The sequence below is a fragment of the Cricetulus griseus genome, chromosome 2 (genome assembly GCF_003668045.3).
Source record: "Cricetulus griseus strain 17A/GY chromosome 2, alternate assembly CriGri-PICRH-1.0, whole genome shotgun sequence".
In the NCBI taxonomy this organism is placed as follows: Eukaryota; Metazoa; Chordata; class Mammalia; order Rodentia; family Cricetidae; genus Cricetulus; species Cricetulus griseus.
Genome location: NC_048595.1, coordinates 255,840,299 through 255,865,928, shown reverse-complemented (window position 1 = coordinate 255,865,928; position 25,630 = coordinate 255,840,299). Strand labels below are relative to the sequence as shown.

General features: G+C 40.5%; 1 protein-coding gene across 1 annotated transcript in view; it reads left to right on the top strand.

Moving 5' to 3' along the window:
- Slc35f1 (solute carrier family 35 member F1) overlaps positions 1 to 25,630 on the top strand; it is a 408,573-nt gene extending 382,943 nt beyond the window's left edge. Inside the window, exon 8 of the mRNA XM_027402097.2 lies at positions 25,406 to 25,630. Coding sequence (XP_027257898.2) covers positions 25,406 to 25,630 — 225 coding nt within the window. The remainder of the gene's footprint in view (positions 1 to 25,405) is intronic.

Genomic DNA, 25,630 nt, shown 5'->3' with positions numbered 1-25,630 from the left:
TTTCCCCAAATGCAATTGAAAAATTCAGATTCTATTTATTTAAAGCATAAGTGCAGGTTTGAAAGAAAATGGCTCCCAAAGGGAGTGACACTAATAGATGTGGCTTGTTGGAGTAGGTGTGGCCTTGTTGGAAGAAGTGTATCACTGTGGGGGTGGTCTTTTATACTCAAGCTACACCCAGGGTGGCAGATCACTTCCTGTTGACTGAGAATCAAGATGTATAACTCTCAGCTCCTTCTCCAGCACCATGTCTGCCTGCATGCTGCCATGAGTCACCATGACAATGGACTAAACCTCTAAAACTGTAAGCCACCCCAACTAAATGTTTTCCTTCTAAGAGTTGACATAGTCATGGTATCTCTTTACAGCAATAGAAACGTAACTCAGACAGCATAGAACAAGGGGTTTTGATTCACATATTTTATCAAAGGCTTACCACAATCAAGTTTATTAAAACATCCATCATCAGCTCTTTCTGTCTCTCTCTGTGTCTCTCTGTCTCTGTCTCTGTCTCTGTCTCTCTGTGTGTGTGTGTGTGTGGGTGGGTAGGTGGGTGGGTGTGTGGGTGTGTGGGTGTGTAGGTGTGTGGGTGTCTGTCTATCTCTCTCTGTCTCTCCCTCTCTCATTAAGACTGTCGTTTTCATATTTCAAGCAAATATTCCCATTAATTATAGTCGTTTCACTGGGCACTAGTGTCCAGAGCCTACTCATCTTATGAGCTAGAAACTTGATTTCTTTGACTAACATCTCCTTACTTCCCTGGGGGTCTCTACTTTGCATGGGGCCTTTTGTAGCATATAGTGTCAAACTGACAACTTAAAGAAGCTTCTCAAATCTGGACTGTGTTTGTTGCTGTAACTCATTTTGTCCATGCCCCGCAATTTCTTCATCCTGAGCTACCCAAGGCCTGATATGGATGCAATCATGCTCCTCTCAGGTTGTCCCCCGACTGCAGTGCTGAAAGAGCTAGATTCCCTCAAAAAATCCAATTATTTTCTAGAGCCTTGGAGACCATTTGGCCATGGTGTCAATGCTACAGGAGAGTGACCACCTTTCTTCCCTAAGGTTAAGTATTCTGGTCTGGTCCACTCCTTAGCAGGAACTCAGTTCTTATCAGTTAACCTTGTAATTGATACTCTATTTATCAGTTAATGGCTTCATTGGCTCCTAAACCAGAAGAATCTTTTGCTCATCACTTTGGGAAGGATGACTAAAACCATTGCTGTGAGGACCAAAGTCAGTTTTAAACAGTCCAGACCCATTACAGCTATGAGCATTCCCTAACGCAGTGCTCTTGGAAAACAAAAACAAACAAACAAACAAACAAAAAAAGCAGACCCACACCATCCCCCAAAGCCTCAGACTCAGAATCTGGGCATGTATCTAGGAGGATTTACCTAAATAGCCAGCTGCCGCATGAGTGCTTTCTTAATATGAGCAATTTAAAATTGAAGCAAAAATGTTAGTAAATCTTATAAAATTAAAAAATAGTTATGGTAATAAAGTTTTAATATGAATGTTTAAGTAGATATTGGAAGAAAGGCTGTTTATATTTTTATACATCTATTTTAGAAAAATATGTTTAAGTATCTTGCTTGTTTTTTTATTTCATCTATCTCATCTATCTATCTATCTATCTAGAGATATGTTGTCATGTAGCCCAGACAGACCTCAAAGTTACTTTGTAGTTGAATATAACTTGAAACTTCTGATCCTCCTGTGTCTATCTCCCACATGCTGGAGTTGCATGTGTGTGCCGCCATAGCTGGTACTGGGTATTGAACCCGGGCCTTCATGCATGCAAGGCAAGCAAGCACCGTGCCAATGGAGCCAAATTCTCACATCTTCTTGTACATCTTGCATTATGTTTTCATTACTGAATGACAATAGTTCCTGGCATATTCTGGATATCAGACCTTTATCAGACAGATGGCTTGCAAATACTTTTCCCTTTTGGTGGTTGTCTCTTTGCTTTTTTTTCCCCAATGCCATTTGAATAACAAGAGTTTTCTAAATATGCTTTTGATGACATCAAATTTGTCCATAGTTCAAGAGGCTTATTTAATTGTGGAAGAAATCAAGTCATCCCACTGCTTCTTTGAGCCACCAAGTCTTCTTTGAATGCTTTCTGTGATTCTATGGGTTCGTTTCCTGAGGCTACTCATAATATCTTCAAATTGCTTTGTTCTTTCTACTCTAAAGGAGTAGCTGACAGCCACAACTAAGGAAGACAACATTCAGTTCAGGTGAGGATTTTTGTAACTATGAAGAGTAGGTGCAAGCCAGTAATTTTCAACTATGTCTTCTTATGAAGAGTTTTCAGAATCCTGTAGATGCAAGCTGGTAATCCTAAACTATAGCTTCTTGTGAGGAGTTTTCAGAATCCTGGTGTACAGTCTCCAGTCGCACTGATCCAGGTATTCTATGCATCTAATGCTTCAAACCTGTCAATGCTCTCTATTGGTCACCTCTATTGGTTAAACCCCTGATCCAGTCTTACAAGTAAACAGTGCTAGGACCAAGTGGTGCCGATAAAAAAGATTACTGCAAAATTGGAATACTGTCAGAAAGTAACATTCCAGATGTGGATTTGACTGTCATAGGAATCAGTTCTCATCATTGCAAGGGACAGGACTAGCATATGACAGCAGGAATGTAGAGGGTCTCATGCTCCGGTGCTGGGGACTAGACTTCTGGGCTCTCTATAGGTTTTACTGTAGCCAGCAGTTAGCGTTTATCCTCTCACTTCATCATGATGTGTGGATGTCACCTTCTGGGATGGTTATAAATGTCTGTAAGCTGAGAGGAAAGGCGACTCGCTCACAGATGTTGCTAACCCACATAGAATTAGATGACTAAATGAGGCTCTCCTGCCCAACAGTCATAATTCCCCTTTTCTTACTTTATAACCTCAGGGGGGGGGAATCCATTCTTTCTCCCTCCCATTATCCCCCAGCAGTATCTCTGTCTTGGTGCTGACTGGGCAATACAGCCTTTTGTCCTGGAAAGCAAGTGTCTTGATTCTAAATGAGACTATCTGGATGGAATGGGGTGCATGCAATCTCGATGTTTACGATATTGGAAAGTGGCTCTGGGCTTCTGTTCTTTATTTCCTGACAGCAATATTGAGTCCAGAACAGTAAATCTGTAGCAGCCCTGGGAAAAGAGCCTTACTCAGCTTCAGAGGCAGCTAAAACTAAATCCAAGGAGAGATTGATATAGAAACTTTTCAGTTTGATAGTCTTGGATTTTCAAGGTCAGAGCTTCATATTACAGGCTCTATATGTGTTGTATAAAGAGTATACTTAAAGTTGAAAATTGCTGCTTTAATAACTTACCACAAAACCAGTGGATGACCAGGGGCTTAATGCCTTCTAGTTCTGAAAGTCACCATGCTCATAGTTACAATCCCATTTGGGTGGTTCTGTTGCTTCTGGGAGGCTCTAGGGGAGAACCCCATTTCCTATCCAGCTTCTAAGGACTGCTTGTATGCCCTTTGTCTTCTGGCCCCTTTCTGCATTGTCCAAGTCAGGATATAGTATCTTCAAATCTGACCATAATTCCTGCTTTCCTATTAGAGACCTTTGGCAACCTACCTGTCACAAAGTCCTTACTTTAATGCCATCTACAGAGTCCCTTTTGTCTTTCTAGGTAACATAGTCAGGGATTTCAAGAATTAGGATACATCATTGGGGAGCACATTTTTCTGACTATTACCAGTCACAGGAAACAACCAGAATACCCTGGCTTCAGGTCAGGCCACTGGGGACATGATGATGCCCTGCTCAGAAGCCATGTCTGGACAATGAAGGCACACATTCTTCAGATGCCTTGTACTCTGGTGGTAGAATTTCTAAACAGACTTTTCAAAAGTATTCCAGTGTCCTGACAATATGTGATTTTAATAATGAAATTAGTAATTCATGTGCAGAGAGAATAGAGTGGAGTTGAAGACATCCTTCAAAGCCCACTGTGTGAAATATTAATTGAACAGTTGAACCATAAGATGTGGCAAAGAGTCAGAGGAGCTTAGAGGTAAAGTGCAATTTGCATTTACTCTTTAAATTCTTTGGGGTGAATACTTATTGTCTCTAGATTTCAAGGTGATGAGATTTGCCATATGCTGTTTTTCAGAAGAGTAAGTTGGAAGACATTAGTGTTCAGCAGTGACCAGAGGCCATAGGCCTTTTACTATTGACATGTAAAAGAATCTTGTTTCTATAATAAAAAAGTGGCCCAGCTTGAATAAATGTATCTCAGGTTTAGTAATCTGTGTCTCATTCTATTGTTTTTACTATTGATTTTAAAATTGTATAACTAGATGAAATCTTAACAATTTGTTAAGAGTTTTGCTAACTTACCTCATGCTTGAAAAGCCAAACTTGGTCTCTTGCACATGAAAATATAACCTGGGCAGTGGTGGCATGTGACTTTAATCCCAACACTACAGAGGCAGAAACAGGCCTACAGAGCTAGTTCCAGGACAGCCAGAATTACACAAAGAAACCCTGTCTTGAAAAACAAAAACCAGAAACCAACCCCCAAAAGGAACAGATGTATTACATCAGTCATTTTCAACTGAATTCTTTTATTCCTTTCTTTGCTGCAATAGATTTTCATGAGTAAACCAGAAACACAATGAATGTTGTTAAAATAAAACAGCATGCTATTGTGCACAGAAAATTCTTCAGCAAAATAGTCACCAACATTGAATGTGGGGAATATTTCTTTCTTCCTGTACTTTAAACTAGGGAATGACCTCCAAACACTCACTGTAACCATTTCATGGCTTTTAACATTGCCACAGAACTGCTACAATAATTAACATTTAGAGAAATTTCATAAGAAAGTACTGACTTCACAGTTTGGATAACATACTCTAGAAATTGATAGAGAAAAACTAATCCCATAAACTCACTTCTAGTCTTCATCAAGCTCTCCACTTAGGCCATCAGCACATATGGCTCTTCACATAGAACATCACGAAGATAAAAGTGACCCAACTTGACCTGAACAAGAGGTTGCTCATGGACCCCAGACTGATAGCTGCAAAACCAGCATAGGGCTGTTCCAGACCCCTGAACAAGGAGGTCAGTTTGGAGTCCTGGACAATCTATGGGGCCACTGGCAGTGGATCAGTATTTACCCCTAGTATACAGATGGACTTTGGGATCCCTCTCCACATAGAGAGATACTCTCTCAGCCTAGACACACTGTGAGGATCTAGGCCCTGCTCCAAATGATATGACAGACTCTGAAGACCCCTCCCCATGGAAGGCCTCACCCTTTCTGGGGAGCAGAAAGGGGTTGGGATAGGGGGCCCTCGGGGGCAGGGGAGGAGGGGAGGGAGAGAGAACTGAGATTGGCATGTAAAAGAAGCTTGTTTCTAATTTAAATAAAAAAAGTGGCCCAACTTGAAGAGTATATCCTAGAATTACAAGGTCTCTATAAAACTTTATTCTTGCATCAAATGTTTTTACCATCCAAACATTCACCAGTAAACAGGTGGATGATATCTTTTAAAATGATTTATCCATGAAAGTGACATCAGATGTTCTGTGGAAAGTGATGAGTGTCCATGGTGTAAAATTTCATCTGTTTTTATTAGGAAACATTCAGAATATTTTTGCCTAAGCCGTGTATGAGATAACTTATCCTATGATCTCCAGGAGTTAGAAAGCAATCAAAAGCGTCTCAATAACCACTTATGCTAATACCCCAGGTTAGATCCCTCAAGGTCAGGGAGAGAGCTCTGTGACACCCTGACCCTCCCTTTTGTCACTAGTGTTACAGCACACATGTCACCTTCCCTTTCTGTTTCACTGTTATTATAAGAGATTTGGCATGCAAAATTTAATAACTCTGAGCATGATTCACTTCAATGACATATTTTCATGCATTAAATTTAAAACAACTTCATCCCACAAATATTTATCCTGTGTCCACTGTGTGCAGTCTCTGCTTTGTGATTTGCCACCTTATTTACAAACAAAGTTGACAGAAGCACTAAAAGTCACCAGGCAGACTAATGCAAATGATGAGATTCCAAGCCCCAGAAACTCAAATTGGCCAGCAATTGCAAACGTTCTTGGCGTCTAAGTGCCAGATAGATTGCAGAGTTGGGACCCTTTCATTAAGAGTGGAATCTTTTATTAGACACAGGTCAAAATCCTGAGCTGTGTAGCCCTCTTGATTCTCTGTGGCAGTGAGCAATTTCAGTAATGTGCCTATTCTTTAAAAGCCTGGGCACACAGCCTCTTCCCATGACAACTGGTAAGCATTAGGGCAATTCTTCTCCTCGCATGTATAAAAATACCCTCCCTCATATGCATCCCATTATGTTTCTTTTTGTTAAAAAGAGAGAGAGAGTAAAAAGTAGTAGATTTTAAGCTCATTATGGCCAAACATAAATTAAGAATGTGAGATTTAAAAATTAATACTTAGCTTTTAATGACTGTCTTAGGTACATTAAGACCATGTCAGATGCATAGAGAATTGAAGAAAGTCATATCCCAGGCCAAAAGCATTTCACACAAATCGCCACACAGAATGATTGAGCACTTAAACTTGGCTTCCCTGTGCCCAGTAGCCCTCTGCACAACCGGCTCTGAGACTTTGTTTTCTGGGATGACTTGGAGTGAGTGTTGCTGGCTTTAACACTTGGCTTCACTGCTCCTGTGCAGTGACTCAGGTGCCCAGGCTGCGCCCATCATCTGCTACCCTCAAATATGACTTGTAAGCCATACCCCTGCTCTTATAAAATTCTCCTGAGGCAGACCTGGACTCTTTATACACCAACCATTTTGCTCTTTGTGCAATGGTCATGTTGACTTTATTTACTAACTAGGGGCTGGAAAATGGCTCAGAAGTTAAGAGCACTAACTGTTTTTCCAGGGGGCCCAGATTTAATCCCCAGCATCCACAGGGCTGAAGATGGAGTTTCTTTCCCACATTGTCCCACAGCTGTTTAGTCCCAAATAAACACACAGAGACTTATTTGGCCAATGGCTCAGGCTTCTTATTGGCTAGGTCTCTTTTAATTATTAGCCCATTTCTACTAAACTATGTATTGCCACGAGGCTGTGGCTTAACCATAATGCTCCAGCATGTTACTCCTTTTGGTGGCTACATGGTGTCTCCCCCACAGCTCACTCTGCCTTTCTTTTCCCAGAATTTTTCTAATCTGGTAACCCTGCCTGTACTTCCTGCCTGGCCACTGGCCAATCAATATTTTAGTAAACCAATATGAGAAATATATATTCACAGCATACAGAAGGACATCCACCATTACAGGGCAGCTCATAACTGTCTGTGACTTCAGTCCCAGGCGATCAAATGCCTTCTTCTGGCTTTTGGGGACATTGCATGCGTGTGGTGCATAAACATATAGGCAGGCAAAATACCTATACACATAAAATAATAAGATAAAATAAAAATATTTACTAGGTATGAGAAGTTTATTGATATCTGGGCTAGGCCTTCAGTGGGTGTGTTTTGTGAGACAGACTGGTGATGTGTATGACTGTGAATGCCATAAGTGTCTTTAGCTTCCTCCCCATTTTATTGGTCAGAATTCAGTCACATAGCCACAGGAAGGTTGAAAATGTTGTCCAGACATTTATGTAACAAGTAAAGAAAATAGGTTTAATAAACAAACATCCATTTACTACCATATTAAAAACTTTCATTTACTAAATATTCTGGAAGGAATAGAAAAGTTGTAGACAAATTGAAAAATATTACCAGAATGACACAGAGAGATCAAAGTTCCTTCTATTTAAGTCAATTATATCCATATCACAAAGACATTTGGAACTTGTAGCACGATAACAAACTCTGAGGGAAAATGACCAGGTTAGAGGCACTGTAGATGGAAACAAAGCTTGCGGTTAAATTGAGTATATAGGGAATAAGCAGCACTCGTTGTCTCCTGAGAGGATGCAGGGGTGTGTTTATCATCAAAGTGCATGTCTGGCCCTATCTCTTATTCTGAGATGCCTACCTTCCACAGCAAACATATAAAGATTTTCTCCCTTGGCCTAGAATATTAGTGAGCCAAGTTCACAGAAATCATAGGATCTTTTATACTAAGATAAAAAACAAAGATTGGCTCCAACATAAAGGCTAAAACAAACCATGATTTATGTATGGCCCATCCCATTTTTAGAGGAATAACCCCTTTGTCCCTTGAGCTGCCATCCTAATTTCCCACAGAGGCCACTGAATGGAGGTTGCAGTGACTGAATGCCTTCCCAAGAAACAAAGAATGGAGCTGAAGAGTTTCAATTCCTGTGGATGCTTTGCTGCTTACCCAGAGTTTGCATGATTGCTACTCTATCAAGTCCCTCCACATTGGAGAGACCTGCAAGTATCAAAGTGAGCCAGCACCTCTTTCTCTGAGTACCTTCCATAGTGAGTGCTAGGTTTACAACAGTGATGACTCATTCATTGGGTACTGCTTATGCAAATAGATGGTATTCAGTTTTAGCCCTGTCCTTGTCCACTTGCTTTTAATGCACTGATAAATTCTATGGTCCGGCTTCCTTCTGAACTCTTTACTCAGAAACAACTTCGTTGGAACACTTACACACATCCTTACATTTGCAGATGTGAAAGCAAGCATGTATCTATGTCCATAAGCATACATCTGAAAGATGTCCACCAAAACACGAACAAAGTGCAAGCTCAGCCAGAATGGCAATCACAAGCCTGAGTCTAGTAGGAAGTTTCAGATCCACTACCTACAGGGAAGATCCTAACTGTTTTTCACAGTGGATCCATCTGGCGTTCTAATGATGCCCAAAGACATTTTTCACAATGTTTTCAAGATTCTTAAATAAGATGAATAGGACTGAAAAACCAACTTAGTAAAGATTATTTATTTATTTACTTTTTTATTTATTTATAGACAGGATCTCTCTATAGTCCTGGTTGTCCTGGTACTTACTATGTAGACCAGGCTGGCCTTGAACTAACAGAGATCTTCCTGCTTCCGCCTCCCAAATGCTGGGGTTAAAGGCATGCACCACTAAACTTGAATGTAATATGTTACTTTCACTAATGTTTAAGTAAATGCTAAATGTCAGTTTAAGGGAAGTAACAATAAAGGTCCAGGTTTCCTGTCCAGGTCACAGACTTCTCTGTATTAGAGCAAAGAGTCACTGGACATAGTGACAGGTATCCCCAAGGCCAGTATTTGGGAAGCAGGAGGGGGAGTACAGGGTTTGAGAGGAGATGAGTTACATGGGGAGAGTCTATTTCAAAGCACAGAAACAAAGAGAAAACTCTGTGATTTGGTGTTGTTATAACAGCCTTGAGCAGAAGTTATTTCCCTTAGTGTTCATTTCCCCACTGGAAAAATGGGCTGTTGGCAGTACTCATTTCATAGGGATAGTTTGAGGAGTAAAGGAAATGGTGCATCACTTTAGCATCGGGACCTGAGTGCTTCCCCTGCAAAATGTGTCCCTAATAAGGTCTTTAAAAAGAAAAAGAAAAGAAAAAGAAAAACAAGAAAGAAAAGAAAAATCATGCATAAAATGTTGCATAGCTTTTTATGTGCAGACCTCTTTTTGGAATTATTTTCACTACATTTTGGAAAACATAGAGTATTGGAATTCTTGGTGGCACCTACAGCTTTGTAACAAGGGTGGAGTGGAGTGTCTTCAGTTCAGTCATTTATGGCTTTCATTTTATGTAAAGAAATGAAGGTGAACCAGTGTGAACCAGACACTCTGAACTAAGATGGGAAGGAAGAAACATTAAAGTCATATCTTACACTGAATAATGAACTGTTGGTGAAACCAGGGCAAGCAGAGAGAGCATTCCAAACTAAATTTGTACTTTTCATGCAACTCAGGAGCTGCAATATCAGGCAATAATCACATGTGCATATTAACTTGTCTAGAAAGAGAGTATTTCCCACACTGGCCAACTTGACAATCAATGTCCTTTCCACATTACAGTTCTCTTATGTTACTTTGTCATTCCCATCTCTTTCAAAAAATAGAGAAGAGGGGCCAAGGTGTTGGTGGCTTATGCCTTTAATCCCAGCACTCGGGAGGCAGAGGCAGACAGATCTCTGTGAGCTTGAGACCAGCCTGGTTACAAGAGCTAGTTCCAGGACAACCTCCAAAGCCACAGAGAAATCCTGTGTCAAAAAAATAGAGAGAGAAGAAGGAGGAAACAGTCAAACAGATGGTTATGTATATATTGGTTCATGGATGTTAAATTTAGAAGTTATTTATAGATTTTTAGAGAAAACTGTCTAATACTAGTAGTAGAAGAACACAAAATTCTTTTTGAACTTTAGTCTTAAGAAATTAATTCTATTTTTATATTCACTCCAAAGTTTAATTTAAAATGTAAGAATTCTATCAGTGTTATTCAGTGTCTCACATTATTACAGTATTTCAGAGATTTCAAATATTATACAGCACTATGCAATTCAATAATTATGACCTTGTAAGATTTTATTGAAATGATCCAAGCTTCTGCACCCAGGCCCAGAGCTTGTCCATATCTATATTCCGAGTTTTCAAATGGATATTGAGGATTATTTGGTAGATAGCAGCTGTGTATCAGGAACCCAACTGCTATTTAGAAATAATAGACATTGAAATTATATTTTGTTTCTCCACAGCTCCACACCAAAATTTTCTTCACCCATAAATCACCCATCCTTTTTTTCTTCTTCTGTCCTTCTTGCCATTATCGCATACAAGAAAGAGAAGAAATAAAGAAACCTAGTATGGCTGGAGGAAGCTGTGTGTCACTTTTTCAAGAGTTCTGCTCCTCCAGCCATCATCATAATATCCCTTAGCCATTTCTCTTTTCTATAAATTGAGAAAGAACTGCTTCCATTTTCATCAATAATTCATACAGATGTTAAATGAAAGCTGAGTCTTCCCATTGTTCAGCAACAGTGTATCTGTGCCTACAAGCTTGAGCATCGAGAATGGAGAAAAGATGTCTTTGTAGTACAGTCCACTAAGCAGCTAATGTCCAGTAGATGAGCAAGAACAGACTTCAGCCAAGGGTCAGGGTCTGCAGGCACCATGTCATTTGTCACTGCTAAACCTTGTAGCATGCCCCATTTCCTCAGCATCAGGACACTTATGGTAGGTAATCTGTGCTTCTCTGGAGGACTTTCCTTCCCCAACTAAATGAGATGTATACATGAAACATTTTGGAAGATGTTTTGTTTGCTCAGGTTTCCATGCCTAACTTCGAAACCCTTGTGGTACTCTTCCGAATGCCATTTTCCTGGGATATTTTCAGGCTACTGGAAAGAAATAAATTAAATAATAAAAGAACTTTATGGGATAAATATTGGTAGGAATTATACTGTGAGTAACACATAGCTTATATTAGCAATATAGAAGACAAATGTAAATCCTCAATGATTAAAGAGGTAACATGTTATGTAGGAGAATAGATACACTGTGAAAAATGCACTGAAGAATCATTCTTGATCTATGGAGATAGATCAGTCAGTAATGTTCTTGCTTCTTAAGCATAAGGACCTGAGTTCAATCCACAAAACCTATGTCATAGAGACCAGGAGTCCTGGCATACACTTGTAATCTTAGCACTGGCAAGCAGAGACAGGGTGAGACACCTGGGGCTCACTTGCCAGCCAGCCTAGCCTACTTGATGTTTTCTAGGACAATGAGAGACCCTGTCTTATAAAAATAAATGGGAATAGCTCCTAAATAATGACACCTAAAGTTTTCCTCCAGCCTCATGTACACATGAGTGTGCAATACATATGCACACTCATACACACACACACACACACACACACAGAGAGAGAGAGAGAGAGAGAGAGAGAGAGAGAGAGAGAGAGAGAGAGAATCATATTTCCTAGAAATAACCTCCTTTGGTAACTGAGATTCAATATTAACTTCTCTCTTTTTCTCTCTTTTTCATCTCCCACAATCCAACTGCCTTCCTCTAAGATGGATTTTCTTGTTCTCCTGCCACCATGAGTCCCAACCACACCACTCATCTAGACCATATACTTTTGTCTTGATCTTCCTCTCTCCTCCCACTTCTTCCTTTCTACAGTGCGTCTTCCACCAGAGTGATCCCTTTCAATTAAAAATTAGATTATGCCCATCTATCGATGAATACAAATGGAATCGGAGATAAGTTAATAACCAGTAATTTATTAGGGGATATACTCACACAAGGGAACCAGTGGCCAGGTTGCACTCTGAGCAGGTCAGACCCAGAATGCTTCCCAGTGCCGGCTCAGCCTAGAGAGAGACGGTGTGCTGCTCCCCCTTACTTTTATACACCCTGCTATGTACCTGTGACCAAACCCAGAAGGGCATGGTCTTCAGTACCTGTAATTAGGGTCTCTCCCTACAATTCCCCTTCTAGTCTAAAGAGGATTTAAACTTGAGACAATACTAAAATGTGTACAAAATGTCTTAACATATGTAAGAGCATACATCATCTTAAGTAGAGAGAAGACTTTACAGAGTAAGATGATGTGTGGCAAACAAATTATACATAAGCTACACCATACAAGGATCTATAACAGCGTAAGTTATCTATAATTAACAATCATAAAGGCGAATCACAAGAAGATATAATAATCTACTTATATCACATCCTAACTATATCTATTCCATCTAAACTCTAAAGTCATCTGAAAGAGATGTACAAGCCTGAACATCTCCTTCCAAGCCCAACCCTAAACAATAGGAAACTAGCCCTATCTAGGTGTACATTATTCTTAGTGTCAACAGTGGGGAAAGGGTGCGTAGTATTCTCCAAGTTACTTCCTGCTGAAATGGGACAATGATAGCCTCATGGGGTCCTGTAGGAAGAAATTGTTAGAGTAGTGAAAGTCTTGAGTGGACTATCTGCAACACATGATTCCAGGCCATGTTTGGCGGGAGATGCTTGATTGTGCTCCTTGGGAATTTTGTTCTCGATGTCCCTTTGTCTGGGTGTTCTTCCTCCAGATCCTATCAAGAATACCCTGCTGGTCCTTCTTAACGTTTCCTTATATTAAAAATCAATTCCTAAAACTTATTTCAGTCTCTGGAAGCTAGAGTTATACCCACTTTACTTATCACCATCATCCAAGCATGTGATACAGTAGGAACACAGTTGTGTTTATTGAACAGATGGGTGGGTAGGCACTATCCAGGTTCATAGCTAACAGTCAATGCTCAGTGACTAAGTGAATGCAATCCTGTCTTGACTGCATAGTGATAATAAGAAGGGTTCATGGGAAAGTGATGTGAATGAGCCATTGCGCACCCTTGGTTGAAACTGAGCCTGTAATTAAACACTCCCACTGAGAAAGCCCCTTGACTATTACAGTCTTTTTTATCGGACTCCAGGCAATCAAAATCTACATGAACAAGGTTTTCTATCTATTCATCAAGCCAAGTGGAAATGTCTGTTTGTCATATAAAAGATAATGGCAGAAATCCATATTTAGTTCTCTATTGCTGCACTCAAGTGTGAAATTACCCACAGGGGAGAATATTTGCCTACTGTAAAGGAACTTTATAGGGAATGGCTGCACAAGCTATAATACCAAATGAACTGGATTTGCAAACCAAACAGCAGGCCTCATAAACCAAATGGCAACTGTGGTCAAGATAAAGACTTTCTGTGGGTGACAATGGTAGGCATGGGGAGAGACTGGGAACCTCATGGCCACTTCACTCATTTCCAACAAGACTGACTCCCAGAGAATAAATCATTTTCTGAATAGTAAATCTTAATTACACCTTGGTTCTCCAATTTAGATAGGCAAGCCATTTGGCGTTCTGACTAAGGTACTTTATTTTTTACTTTCTGTGCTGATAATATTACCATGAATTATCCAGAAAAAAATGGTTGAAAGGCATTAGGAGGAAGTATTCATAATCTCTAGAAACAACTGATTTGGGTGACTGTTGGAAGATGGTGTGTAGTGTCCACATTTGGCATCTTTCAAAGTATTTATAGAAGAAAGAAGTACTACAACACTGTATTAGCAAGAGTTAACTCTTTTATTTTTCTAACAAAATGTAAGAGAAAAGAAAGAGGGAAAATAAGCTGAAAGAGTGATAGGGTACCACTTGGGGAGTTGGAAAGTACTTGACAAAATGCTTGTCTCTTGCCTGATCATTTATTTCCCTTTAGTAAACCTAGAAGTCAAGCTTCAATATTTTAATAGTTAATAATAACAAAAATGATTTTGTTAGCTTAGTGTGCAGACAAAATTAGTCAGTCCTGCACCAGCATGTTTGTGTTTGTGTTTCTCTGGAGCCAGGACTGTCTGGAGTCCTTGGCTCGAATAGCAATTGGCACGGAGAAGAGTGGTACAGATCAGGTTCATGCAGGACCTTTCATCAGAGGGTTGTAAGAAGGACATAGCTTCCATCATGCCCAAAACTAGCCACCAGCCACTCAGGGCTCTGTCCCCAACAACTATCCTTTGAGGCAAAGCATGTGGCCCCATGAGCCCACTGAGAAACACATGGCTACAGAGTGACTCCCATTGCTAAGCCAACTTTTCCTTCCAACCCCACAACACAGAGTAAGTCAGCTATTTCCCTTTGACCTGGACACTCTTCACAATATGTCCCCCTTTAGTCCCTGTGTCAAGTAGAGGGTCAACAGACTAAGGACTTGCTTTTAGCTGGCCGTCACCAGAACAGCATCACATTCAACTTCATTGGCATTTTGTCTTACTTAGTCATTGAAGTTTCTTTATTCTACTCTGATACTCAAGACCAAATTATCAATCATCCTTTACTTTTAAAATACTTACATTTATTTATTCTTGGGGGTGCAAATGCCATAGCACATGTTTGGAGGTCAGAACAACTTTCAGGAATCAATTCTCTCTTTCACCATGTGGGTTCCAGGGATTGGACTTGGGTCTTCACAGTTAGTAGAGAATCCTTTACCTACTGGACCGTCTCACTGCCCCCCGCAACTTCCTTTTTAAAAGAATTTGTATAAATATATTGGAAACCACTTCATTCACTAGTTCTCCAAAATTAGACATGTGAGCATGAAAAAGAAAACAATATATTTGAACATTGGTGAAGATTTACTTCTGTCTGCCATCCTTGTCGTAGAAGATGCTGCCAGATCAGGAATGTCGTTTAAAAATAAATTTGTATATACTCTTTGAAAACCTTATACTTGTATACAATGTATTTTGATCATACCAACCTTCTATTTCCCTCCCTCCGACTTTGTCTAGTCACCCCAACCCCCCTCTCAACTTAATGTCCTCTTATTTTTATTTAGTTTTTATAGCCAATTAGTTCTGTCCATATGTTCATGGAAAATGGGTGTGAGATTATCTATTGAAGCATGGAAACCTACCAATGGCCATATACCCAAGAAAAATTATTCTCCTTCCCTTACAGCCATCAACTTCCAATAGCTACTCCGCTAGGGGTAGAACAGAATGAGCCGCTCTCTATCTTTGCTAATGTTTTCATGGTTCATGAACCATTTTTTCTTGAGAATTTCAAACATGGCTATACTATGTTTATATCATTTCCACCCTCCCCTCTTCCTATTTCAACCCCTCCCATGAATCCCTCCCCTGCCATAGCCCCCTCTCAAATTCAAAGCCTCCTCTTTTGTAATTGCCTGTTAAAATTAACAGGTCAATATATGAGAACAGCAGAATCATTAGGAATCATGTTATTACCTCCTCGCCCCCCCCTCCCAGTCTTGTTTAATTCTATCCTAGGTCCCTGGGGTATCCTGCCTTTGGGTCTTGGCCTTCAGGGGAGAGCTCCCTTTCAGAGTCTCCTGCTGGGCCCATCATTAGTTGGTCAGTCCCATAATCTCTGTGTCATCTTTACCACAGCACATCTTCTAGGCAGGACAAATTGTAGGTTGAAAGGTTTGTGGTTGGGTTGGTGTCCCAGTCGCTCCACTGGAAGTCTAGCCAGTTATCAGAGAGTTTCCACCCAGCAACTGTTAGGTACAGATGCAGAAACCCACAGCCAAACATTTGGTGGAGCTCAGGGAAGCCTGCAGAAGATGTGGAGGAAGGATCATAGAACCTAGTGGGTCAAGGGCTCCACAAGCAAACCCAACTAACCTGGGCCCATTGGGGCTCACAGAGACTGAACTGACAACCAGGGGGCCTGCATGAAAGTGACCTATGCCCTCTTATATAAGTTACATTTGTGTAACATGGTTTTCTTGTGAAACTCCTAACAGTGAGAGCAGGGGCTATCTCTGACTCTGATGCCTGCTTTTGGTACCCATTCCCCTACTGGATTGCCTCCTCCAGACTTAATAGGAGAGGAGGGGTCTAGTCCCACCAGAACTTGATATACCTTGGCTGGTTGATGTCCACAGGATGTCTGCCTGTATCTGAAGAGAAACAGTGGAGGAGGAGTGTGGGAGGGATAGAAGGGGGGTAGAGGGGAGGAATTAGGAGGAGGGGAGAGAGAGTAAACTTTGTTTGGGTGGTAAAAACAACAACCACAAAATAGCAGCTTGACTTCCCACGATGGAAATGCTTATCTGCAGTTCTTGAATTCACAGTAACATCCTAGGATGCATAGCCTTAGGAATGACCAGTATCTGGTATTTACTGTTCTTACTCATGGTAGTACTGTTTTCTGGAGCATCTGTTAAGCGAGCAGGTTCCCAGGTGCTGTCTTCTTAGATGTTGAACATACAGGGAGGTAAGTGTCCTTTAAAAAAGTAACTAGAACTATAAACTATATTATTATACTATATTATTATCGCAGTCACATATCTACCACACAGGTAAAAGCACCAAAAGAAGATTAATAAATGTCCCTGATTTTATTATTGTACAGTCTTTTTACATGGTTCCAAAAGGTATGTATGCTTCCTTGAACAGCATGCTCCGATCAGCCAGAACTCCAAAAGGCAGCCTGTGTTTTGAACTTTAACATTATCCTTGAGCCATGGTATAACATACTTGGGATTTCCTTCTTCTGCTTCTCTATAGACAGCCTGGGGAGTACCTAGAGGCTGGAAGCTGCATCAAGACAAGATACTCTCCTCTCAAAAGAAGGCAGGTCTCATCAGGTCAACAGTAGGGATATTCAGGTGTGTGTGTGTGTGTGTGTGTGTGTGTGTGTGTGAGAGAGAGAGAGAGAGAGAGAGAGAGAGAGAGAGAGAGAGAGAGAGAGAGAGACAGAGAGAGAGACAGAGACAGAGAGAGACAGAGAGACAGAGAGGGGGAAGAGAGAAAGACTGTAAATCAAATGCATATTAACTTAATTTAGATAACAGACATTTTTTTTAAATCCAGTTCTGCTGTCTCCTTTCCTCTTAGCTGTTGAGAAATTTTAAATACCTTTCCCCCTTTAAAAAATTTAACCTGATTTGTCTCCCACCTTCCAAGTGCATTGTTCTGTGCTTTCTTAACAGCTATGTGAGACATAAATCCCTCTTGTGTCTTTCTCACCCGGATCTTTTAACACAGGGTGCCCTGTATCCTAGGCTGGCCTCAAACTCACTACAAAGCCCAAGAGGACCTTGGTTAGAAGTGTTTGCCACCACATCCCTTATGAATTTTTAGGTATCGAAACCAGGGCTACAAGCATCCTAGACAAGCACTGCGCAAGTGAGCTATATCCCAGTCTCTGCCCTTCTTTGCCATCCTCATCCTTATGATTGTCCTCCACTTCCTCCTCTTCTTCCGTGTTTCTTCATATGTATTCAAGGGCTCTAATCTAAGACTTGTTTCCCTCTGTTTCCTTCTCCCAAGAGACCTCAGTATTATTTTCCAATCTCCCTTCGTGCCTCAGGAATAGCAATCATTTTTAATATGAAAACCGGCATATACTTAGGAAATGTGGATCTTAAAACAGTCTCTTGGACTTTATTCTCTTTGGAGGACTACCCGTGTTCTCCTTTGCTGACCTCTATGGATTTTCTAGACAAGCATCAAAAGGAAAGCTGCCCTTGAAGCAATTTCTCCCTTCCTCACATATTGCCAGTGATGTGTTTTCCATTGATTGTAATCGGAGCAGAATGTATACAACAATGTGTTTCATTATGCCTTATTTTGGGTTTGGTGTGGGGCTTTTGTTGTTCTGTTTTAGACAGGGTCTCACTCTGTAGTCCCAGCTGGCTGCGAACTCACTACTTAGACCAGACTAGCTAGAACTCTACCTCTGCCTCTGCTTCCTGAGTTCTGGGATTAAAGGAGTGTGCCACCATGCCTGACTAATTATCACACACGCGCACACACACACACACACACACACACACACACACAAACACACACACACACACTGTAGATTATACTACCCATCTCGCTGCTCTCTTTCCCCCATCTCACTAGATCACCTCGTCTTCCCAATCATTCCCTTTCTACTTCGGTGTCTTTTTAAGATCTGGATTCCTGATATGATAGAAAATTAGTGTTGTTTACCTGAGCCCAGCTTAGTGTCTTAACATGATGATCCAGGTCTATCAATTTTCCAAAAATTACCTGATTTTTCTGTTTTTATAGCTGAATAATTTTCTATATGTGTATAACACACACATTACTATAGCTGGATCATGAAGTAATTCTAGTTTTAATTTCATAAGAAATCTCCATGTTTATTTTCATAGGGACTGCATGAATTTATATCCTCACTGACAGTGAATAAGAGTCCTTTCCCTCAGCATACATACCCTTGCTAGAACTTGTGTGTTCTCTCTCTCTCTCTCTCTCTCTCTCTCTCTCTCTCTCTCTCTGTGTGTGTGTGTGTGTGTGTGTGTGTCTGTGTGTGTGTGTGTCTGTGTGCGCTCAAGCTTCATATGTCTGTGTTTTATCTGTAATTTTCCTACTATTGATTTCTAGATTGGTTCTACTATAAGATAATGTAAAGTAATTATTTTATTTTAGTAAGATTTGCTTTATGATCTAAGGCATGGTTAAGGGAAGTACAATTTACTTTCAGAGTTTAAATTATGTCCATCCATGCTCTCTGCTTGCCTGGTCTTTAGGGTTTCTTACGTGGTCAGCTTTCACTTAGATCTTCTTTGTAAGTAATTCGACACTTCTCTCTTTCAGGATTCTTCCTTTATTCTGTGTTCTTAGTACATGGACTATAATGGTGCTTGGGAAGGCAACATTTCTGGTCTTGTCTATTTGGGGCTCTAAATGTCTCTTGCACTTGACTGTCTGTTTCTCTCCCCAGAGCAGGAAAGTTTTCTGCTACAATGTTCTGTGTGTTTTATCTATGCTTCTTACTTTGCATCTTAGCTTCCTTTTTCTACATCAGGGATTTGCAGGTTTGGTCTGTTAATTGTGTTTGAGGATTTAAATATTGTTGCCAGGATCTTTTTCTTTATTGCTGTATGAGTGCAATTCCTCTTCTTTTCAATGCCTGTTATTGTTTGTTCCACCTGGCCCTGTCTGTTCATGCTGCTTTTCACTAGTTTATTGAACTTCATATTTCAAAACTTTCTATTTTTCCCTAAATGCCTATTTTCACACTGAATTTCTCATTCAAATTTCTGAATTCTTCATCTCAGTGTAAAGTTGGCTTATTCACTTCATTAATCTTTTCATTTGAATACTTGTCGAGGGCACTGGTCATCTTTAAAAAAGCAGACTGTTAAATTTTATGTTCAGCATTTTGACCATTTTAATTCTTTTGGATTCGGTTATTGAGGACTACAAAGCTTTGGAGTCTTGGTGCTGCCTGGCTTTCTCACTTTTCTTGTGTTCCCGGGTTGTAAGTTCTATGCCTGTTGTGTCTTGTCTGAGTTTGTATGTGGATCTTCCTAGAGAGCAGCTTTCTCTTGAGGCCCCAATATCCAATTAGTGAGGAACAAATAAATTCTTGCAACAGCAACACCAGCAAAGCAAACTAGATTATGTATATATTTTTGTCTAAGTATAACAAAAATAAATTCTTTTTTAGATTTATTAATTTTATGAATGTATATAAATGTGTTGTTCACATGTATGTATGTGCGACCAATACATGCCCAGTACACGAAGAGGTCAGAGAGTATTAAATCTCCTGGAACTGGAGTTACAGATGAGCCACTGTGTGGGTGCTGGGAACCGAACCTAGATCCTCTACAAGAGCAACAAGTGCTCTTAACCACTGAGTCATTTCTCCAGCCCCTATAAAAATAAATGGAAGAACGCTGATAAACAACCAATAATCATAAAATAAAAAGTGACAAGAATAATCTAAAATAAAGTAAGAAGTTAAAATTAATGAGATAATAGCAATAAATGTGAAATAAAATGTCATAGAATTAAAGAAGGTGAAGCAAGTTCAAACAGAAAAATAGACATAGAAAAATAGAAAGGAACACAAGGGATAGGAGGAGAAAGGAACAAGAAATTGTAAATATCAGAATACTAAAAGAAAAACTAAGTAGACGAAATTTGATAAGATAATGAAGAGGGTTAAAAATTAAAACAACATTTTTAAAGATTAAATTTAAAAAACACTAAAAATGATAGTAAAAAGAAAAAAATTTTAACTTGAGGTGCTTATTTTTGTATCTTCTAATACCGGAATCTGTCAAGTCTGAGGGTGGGTGTGGTTCCTGTCTGCTCCCATTCTATAAATGTGAGCTAAAAGCTGGGGTGGTAAAACGTATGTTGTCAGTGTCCTTCATTTTAGACACCTTCTTTATGTTTAAGGAGCTGCTGTGGATCCTATGAGCTCTTCGGCTTGTGGTGTCTTTCCACACCCACGCCCTGGGGGACAGACACTCAGGGCTGGCAAATATCCAAATTAAAGTGCACCAGAGAGATGAGACAGCAGAGAAGCGAATTCTTCCCTAAAGGAAGAGCCCTATGGAAACCCAGCTCTCCGCCTGCTGGTCTCCGTGCTTTCCAATCCTGCTCCGCAGTAAACTTTCAGTAAGAGAGGAGCAGTCTGCTAATCTGGGCTTAGAGTTCGTGGTCCCACCCAGCAGCAAACCTCCTGTGGCAGGGAGACAGTTGCCAAGATGACACGGCCCACCAGTCAGGAACTCAGAACCCTTAGTCACCTAGTAACCTAAGGATGGTAGGGCTAGCTCCTTAGCGGGTCAGGCCGTGGTTTCATCAAGTTTCCTCTAGGAATATGCGGCCAATTTTCTACATATATCCTCTTTCTGTTTGTTCTTTCTTTGCGGCTTTCTTGTCACCCTTTTCTTCCCAGTTTTCAGTCTCTCTCTTCCTCCTGCCTTTCTTCCCTCCACTCCTCCATCCCTCTTTCTTTCTTTCTTTCTTTCTTTCTTTCTTTCTTTCTTTCTTTCTTTCTTTCTTTCCTAGAATACAAACTTTCTTTTATTATCCCAAGTCTTCCTATTCACAGAATTTCATGATGGAAACTGATAATTCACCACCTCTCGCTAGAAACCCTGATATATTTATCAATGTACTGTGGAATTTTGAAATCTTTTTATTTGTGTAGGTTGAAGTCTATTGAATTTGTGGGGTTTATTAAAATTCAACTTACGCATCTGATGCCAAAAATAAAGTGAAAATTTGGTGTCTGATTGCCACATTAACTAAATACAGTAGCATGATAAATAAGAGACCTAAAGACAGATACTGGGGTTCAAGCTTCAAGATGAAGATCAGAGAAGCAAAGCAGCCAAGCCACTAGCTCTTACCTCTGCCTCAGGCTGAAAGGGTTGACCCTGTCTCCATGAGCTGTCACCAAGCCTCTCTGTTTCCTCAGCAGGGCTGGAGAATAATCCTGAGACTGAATACTGAAGACCTTGTTCCTATCTTTATACCTCTTTAGTCCTGGGATTAAAGTGTGAGCTCTGTTACTCTTTTAGATTGACTCAATCTTAGAGAGATCCATCTGCCTCTGTTTCCTGAGTCCTGGGATTAAAGGTGTGTGCCTGGCTTCTATGGCTAAGTGGTATGACTGCTTTGCTATTTTGATCCTCAGTGGCTTTAATAAATCATAAACAATATTTCACAACAACAATCATATGTTAGCTCTCTAAAAGCTGTATTTAATGCCTACCTGAAGAGCCTTATAACCAGCCATGCTCGCTACTCAATCATAAGGACTTTCATTGAGCAACACAGGGTTATTCTCACCACACACAGTATTTTGCAGACCTTTTCACAGAGACCCATCAATATAAAAACAGCCTAAAAGCATCGGGGACGCCAGTGCTGATATAGGACGTGCCAGTGCTGATATTTGCCTCTTTAAGCTACATGACAGGTAAAATGCTGGCTATCTGTCGTACCACAGAACATACAGGCTGATTGAAGGGTCTCCTTTGGCTAAGAGACAAACAACTCAGACAGCCCTTTTTGGCAGTGGAGACAAGCCTCTGCTTGAGATGCACCTTTCTGTATTGCAGAAAGCTCTTGGCCTCTCTTGTTCCAGGGAAGTTCCTCTGTTTTTTTGCTTATGAAACAGAAAGTACATACAGTTTGTGGTTAGTAAGTTAGGCACCCTGGACTGAATGGAAGCTCTGTTTGCCTGATTGGTTGTTGAAGCAAATGCTCTGTAAATGGGATGTCCAGAACTATGGATTATCACATTAAGTACCTGCATCCAAATTCTTAATATTTTTCTATAAGGCTAAAAAGACAGGAGAAAATGAAACATCTTGTGGAGAAATAAGTTAAACATTTCTGCCACCATTTGTGACATCCAGTATTTATCCTGATTAATTCCAATGCCTGCCTGTCTGCTCCCTTTTGCGGGAAATGGAAACTGTCTCTACTATCTATTAATAAAACCTCTTGGATAACTTCCAACATGATCCTGTTATCCATCTTTTGAAAAAAATATAGAAATGAACTGGAAAGACTCCATTGCTTCATTCAGAAGCTGTGCCCCGTAGTAGATTTATGGCTCAATCTTATAGTTCCATGTCCAGAACAGGGCTGATCCTTATGAATGATACAAGTAACAGTGGCAATGAAACTAATATGAATTACTTGTCTGTGGCAAGGTGGCTGTTCCAAGTGCTTTACATGCTTTCTCTAATATGATTTTTAGAGTTATCATATACCGTACAGGCACTGATTGATATGGAAGTGTGTACCTGAAAAGTACAAGAAATTTGTCAAGAATTACAGCTGGTAAGGGGTAGAGCTGAGACTTAAATCTGGTTTGAGGATTAGAAGGTAGCAGTCAATAGAAAAGCCCCATTGTTGGTCTCCACATTTTCATGTGCAGCAAGAGTAGTAAGTCCCCAAGGCTGTGCATGATACAGCCTTCGCTTGAAACAGAAACACATGAGTAGAGTAGCAAAAGTCATTCATAAAATATTCAAGACCATGATGATGATATTAAGAGCAAAGCTTCTCAGTGCATCAAGGACCAGCTGAAGGATGAGTCCCTGGATGTTGATTTCAGGAGATGAGCCTAGAGGTGAGCCGTCTTTCTGAGATCATGAAGAATAGCATTGGGATGCTCATTTTTCCCTGGCTTTTTAAAAATTGTAACTCAAAGAACAAGACACATTTATTTTCATTAAGGAAAACCTAATTAATTATTTCAAGTTAATTAAGTGGATCTGCTCCAAGTTGAGTTTAGCATATAAATCCACATTCAAAAGTGTTACCATCTGGCCTGAATGGGAAAAAATAAGGGGATTGGGGAACAGAGTGAGGAGTTCTGTGGGAAGAAAGTCAGAAAGTAGCCTTTCATCTTAGCTACCTTGGTCCTTCATAAACAAAAGGGTGGAGAAAAAGTACTGTAGTAAGGCTTTTAGCCACGAGTGGGAATTTTTTCTGTTTGTCATTGTCAAAACTGTCTTTTCCATTGTTGTATACGCATCCCTTTAGCTTGTTTACAGTCACCATGTAACTGACCTTCAAACCCTCAGCATCACCTTCCAATTTTCTGCTCTTCTAGCTTCAGTTCGTCTTTGTCCATTTACCAGTTGCTGCTACTTCTAGAGTATGAGCATGAAAAATAGACAATAGAAATAAAATAGATCTCTTCTGTAATAGACAGAGGATGTGGTGTGTTAGTTCCTTTCCCATTGCTGTGATAAGAAGCCATAACCAAGGGAGCCTGTGAAAGAAAGCATCTATTTGGGACTCAGAGCTATAGAGAGCGAGTCCATGTTCATCACTGTGGAAAGCATGGCAGCAGGCAGGCAATCATGGCTCTCAAGCAGTAGCTGGGAACTCTCCCATCTTGAGACAACAACCATGAAATACAGATAGAGAACTGGGAATGGCTTGGGCTTTTGAAACCTCACAGCCTGACTGAAGTGATGCACTTCCTCCAAGGAGGCCTCACCCCCAAATCCTTCCCAAATCAGGGACAAAGCATCCAAATATATGAGCCAATGGTAGCCATTCTCATTCAAGCCACCACTGTGGCCAAGACTGGGTTGACAGAAATTGTATTAATAGAGGTCTGGTGTGTCCTACTTGTATTGTATTGTATTGTATTGCTTTGGTCTATCTGGACCTCTGCTTCTCCAGGGACTAATACATTCTTGATGAGAAGAGCCAGGCTTTTTTCCATTTCTATTTCCCTGGTATGTAATTGCATGTTTCAGGCACAGGAGACATTGTAAGAAGCCATGAAGGCATGAGTGAGTAAATGAATAAAGGATAAAGGAGTGAATGTGTGTAACTGAGTAAAATAAGAAAATTGGCAATTCTTGTCTTTTAGCCTTATTCTCCCTAATGAAGCTCCTTAAGATGGTCCAAGGTTGCAATTTTTAATAAGTATTCTTGACATTATAAACCTATACCACCAGCTCTTCCAACACACACACACACACACACACACACACACACACACATCAAAGCAACAAAACAACAAGACAAAAAACCCTCTGAAGTGTCAAGCAAATTGTTTAGAAAGAAGAACACAGCACACATGGTCCTGTTTGGTTTGGTTTCTGCTGAGTAGGGCAGCAATGCTGCGTTTTACTGCTTCTCCCTGTTCAAGGATAATCCAATCTTGCAGCGACAGCTACTGAAGTCAATAACAGTTCTTAGAGGGGAGACAAATCATGTCTGCACTGGATTACAGCAAAACAGAATGCCCTGCCACTGCTGTCAGTGAGAGCTTCCTTGTTTGTGGCTTCATTATGCCCTTAAATGAAATATCTATATTTCTTCTGGATTTAATGAGGCTATAGACAACCGACTCTTTACAGAGTAATGTTGGAGAGTTTTTGCTTTGAATTTGATATATTCTAATTTGCGCTTAACTACCCTTCCCAAGCAATTCAGGTTCTCAGATGGGCATTTTAGGGATAATTAGCTAAATGTTCCTCTCATTAGCCACGGCGCCTAGAAAAAGACAAAGGGAATCAATAAGACAAAGCCAGTTTAGGAGAACATTGACTGTCCGTCAGGAGGAGCAGCTACTTCATCAAGTTGTGTGTTCCTGCAGGAGGCAGCTTCTCCCAGCCCACACATCATTAACCTGTCAGTGGCAGCTACGATTTTCTGCTCAATCACCTTTCTGTTCTGTTTTAGTTTTCAGGACTTTACCTCCTGTCTTTCTTCACCATCCTCATTGGGCTGGTGCTCTACTCCTCCACCTCCACGTACATAGCCCAGGATCCCCGAGTGTACAAGCAATTCCGTAATCCTTCAGGACCTGTTGCGGACTTACCCAGCACAGCTCAGGTGGAGCCTTCAGTCACCTATACCAGCCTGGGCCAGGAGACAGAAGAAGAGCCCCATGTACGTGTGGCCTAG